The sequence below is a fragment of the Plasmodium cynomolgi genome (genome assembly GCF_000321355.1).
Source record: "Plasmodium cynomolgi strain B DNA, scaffold: 0150, whole genome shotgun sequence".
Lineage (NCBI taxonomy): Eukaryota > Apicomplexa > Aconoidasida > Haemosporida > Plasmodiidae > Plasmodium > Plasmodium cynomolgi.
Window position 1 is genome coordinate 1 of NW_004192754.1, and position 3,578 is coordinate 3,578.

A 3,578-nucleotide genomic window follows, 5' to 3' on the forward strand; every position below is an offset into this window, starting at 1 on the left:
TATATATTTATATTTATTATGTATATTTTTGTTACGTAATTAAAACTATTTCTAAGCGTACGAGAATGAATATGGTATGTATACCCTGAAGCCCTAAACGATAAACCCTCAACCCTAAACTTAAACCTGAGTATTTTTACAATTCATAGGTATTCTTTTATGTAAATCACTTATTTTTCATTTAGATAGTTTATATATACATTTGAAGTTTATACAAAATATAAAAAATGATAAATTTATTTTTTATATTTTGATGAATCTTTCGTAGGAATATCTTAAGGATTATATTCTTAATTATGTTTGTTTCTTTTTCATTTTATTGATTAATGTATTATGTTAATGTGTTAATCATTTTAATATATAATCAGGCATTTATTATATAAAATCTTCCAAAATGAAATTCACAGCTACTAATTGTTTATTTATATATACTTATTCATTTTCGTTATATAAAATATAAATGTACGTTTTTATTAATGTATATAAAAATAGTGAAGAATATTTTTTGTAAATTTTTAACATAATTACTACACTGAAAAATGAAATTTCTATAAAAATTTTTCTATATAAGTATGGAAAAGATTTCAGGGTAAAGATAAATTTCATGAACTTATTGAATATTTTATGTTATGCTAAATATTGTTAAGCTAACAAAAATGATTAATTATAGAATAAATTTATGTTTATTTAAATGCCTCTTGTTATTTATAATTTTTTTTCTTTTTGCTTTTTTGTTATATGATTATGTATAATATGATGGGTATTATATTTAAAATAGTTAAGTAGCCAACTATATATGTGATGTTAGAGGAGCTAATATTATGTAGGATGGTATGCTATGTAATTTGATATGTTATCACTATTTTTACCACCTGATTTGATCATATACTCTAACAATTCTTCTGGTACTTCTTGAAGATTGTTTATAGGGCTTTTATTCTTACGAATAAGATTATTAAGCACGGATCTTAATGGTGTAAACTAATATGAAAAAAAAATGTTAAATCACATATAAAATAATTATGTTAGACTTATGAATATATGGCAAAAGTACCTTATTAGGACGTATATATAATATTAATTATGTAAAATCAAATTTTTGCGTACCTTGTATAAAATGGTAGAAACAGATGCTATTCCAAGAAGTGATAAACCGGCTGACATAACAATAGGATTAGAAACATGAGGTTCAGTAGGAGTACGATCATCATATTTTGGTTTATCCATCTGTGAATGCACACCTATAGTTCGTACTTCTATGTCTGTAGCTAAATTTTGTTGTGCTCTTTCCATATATGTATGTCCACCTGTTCCTACGTTTAGTTCTACTTGTCTACCCTTTGCAGATAAAGACGGATGTTCTTCTGAACGAGGAGTATCCATTACAACAACTTGGGGGCAGGTTGAACCATCAGGAATATTTATTGGATTATAAGTTCTACATTTATTATAATAAGATTGATAATTATTTTTATCTTCAGAAAATAAACTATCAAAACTTGTGTATGGCAAGTTTAAACCTTGAATGTAAATTCTATATTTATGACATTCATCGTTATTATCTGTTTTTTTACTGATTTCGTAGTAATTTAAACAATGTTCATGAATATTCTTTTTATTATTATATTCAATATCATTCATAGCAGGAATAACCGATTCCGGTTTGCATTTGTATTGTTCTGCTATGTGGCTACCATTAGTATTATAATAATTCCATGCTTCATGTAGATCACGAATAGTTTTATTATAAATATCTCGAGTTTCAGAAGCTAATATTTGTCTTACTTCATAATATAGCCAGTAATTTATAAGTTTACAACGTCCTACTGAATAATATTCATCATTTTTTATGATTTTCATATATTCTAAAAATCTTATGAGCTTCTTACAAAGGTTATCAATTTGCTTGAAATAGTTAGCATAAAAATTAAAACGTATACAATAGCTCCAATATTTGTGTACATCGGTAACCTTCTTCCATTCATCGTGTAATATGCTTCAAGCTAATTTATCTACGTCTATAACCTAAAATTAAATATAAGAAAATTAAAATATATGTAGAATTAAATATATACTTTATAGAAAAAAAAAAGCTTTAATATATTTTAAAAAAAAAAAAATTAAATGTAATAAGTTAAAACGTTGTCATAATAAATCATAGTGTACTACTTTGTCCATTTTTATGTTATAATTTGTATGTGGAAATAATCAAATATCAGAAACGACTATTCGTTTTTGAATATACATATTTGAATTTATATATAATTACACTATCGCACACTGTTTTGTCATCCGCTTATCTATTTATAAAATATAAATATTAACTTTTACGTATTAAACATAATAACGATTTATATGATGATTATATTTCCCTATTACATCCTGTATATTGATGTAGCAGCATAACTGTATTTTTATAAAAAGTATCTTTCTAATTGGGAAAGAATATGAATAATCGTTAGAGCAATATAATAATTCATGAAAGTGAAAGAGAAATAACTCTGTTATATTTTTGCACATTGACAGGTGTAGCAGTTTGTATACTTCATGGTTCTTAAGAGCTTTATCAAGTAAAAAAGTTTCTATATATTATGTTAGTATGTACTGGGTTTAGGGTTAGGGTTTATGGTTAGGATTTAGGGTTCAGTGTTCAGGGTTTAAGTTTCGGTTTAGGCTTTAGATATCAGGGATTAGGGTTCAGTTTTTAGTGTTTCGTTTTTAGGGTTTAGGTATTTTGTTAGTTTTTATAGTTTATGTTTAATTTTAGTGTTTTGGGATCAGGATTTATATTTTTGGTTGAATGATTAATTTTTATATATCGAAAAGCACTTTGCGTTCTAATATATGCAGATTGTGTTATGTTATATAATGTCCTGGCCTCAATGCAAATGATAACTAGCAGGAACCTATTTCAAAATGCTGGTAAATATAGATATTCATGTATCTTTTTATATATAAAGAAAAATTTATTTGATTTTAAAAAAAGTAATAATTGAGGTTTTGTATGTGATTATAAAATATTTCTAATGTTTTAAAAAAAAAAAAATAAATTAAAAAGGTTTTTCCCCCTTTTTCATGGCAATTTCCAATTTAATATTAATTGCGTCAAAGGCGTAGCAAAATATAGGTATATATATGTATGTTTGTACGAGCTTGGTGGATACGTAGAAAATGATTCTGGACTTATTTTCTGATAGAGCCAGCATATTTCCGTTGCTCCTCGTTCTCGTTTCTCTCGAGGGGTGCGTGTTGTGTAGTTTTTTGAGCTAGCAAATTGCATTTCCTCTAATCATGTATTATATACATCATTAATAACATGTAAGCGTTGACAAGTTTATTTTCTTTTTTTTCTTCACGATGGCGCACTTTGCTGAAAGTGCTATTATCCCCTCGTCAGCTGTTGTTTGCAGCGGAGTGAGCAAATGTCATGAGCCAAAAATATGGTGCACGATTATTCCTTACAAATGAGGCGTAGTAATGTTCCTGCGAGAAATACGAAAAAAAAATTTCCCTGCGCAGATAAATAAGTAGTGCACTGCCTGTGCTGGTCTTCCTTCAGCCGTTAACTCCGTATATAT

General features: G+C 26.7%; 1 protein-coding gene across 1 annotated transcript; it reads right to left on the reverse strand.

Annotated features, from left to right (window-relative positions):
• Window positions 1-1,077: 1,077 nt before the first annotated feature.
• Window positions 1,078-1,884, reverse strand: PCYB_002680 (CYIR protein; the record flags this gene model as incomplete). Its single annotated transcript, XM_004227689.1, has 1 exon — window positions 1,078-1,884. A coding segment is annotated over one exon (807 nt), but the record flags the coding sequence as incomplete, so codon positions are not given.
• Window positions 1,885-3,578: the final 1,694 nt, after the last annotated feature.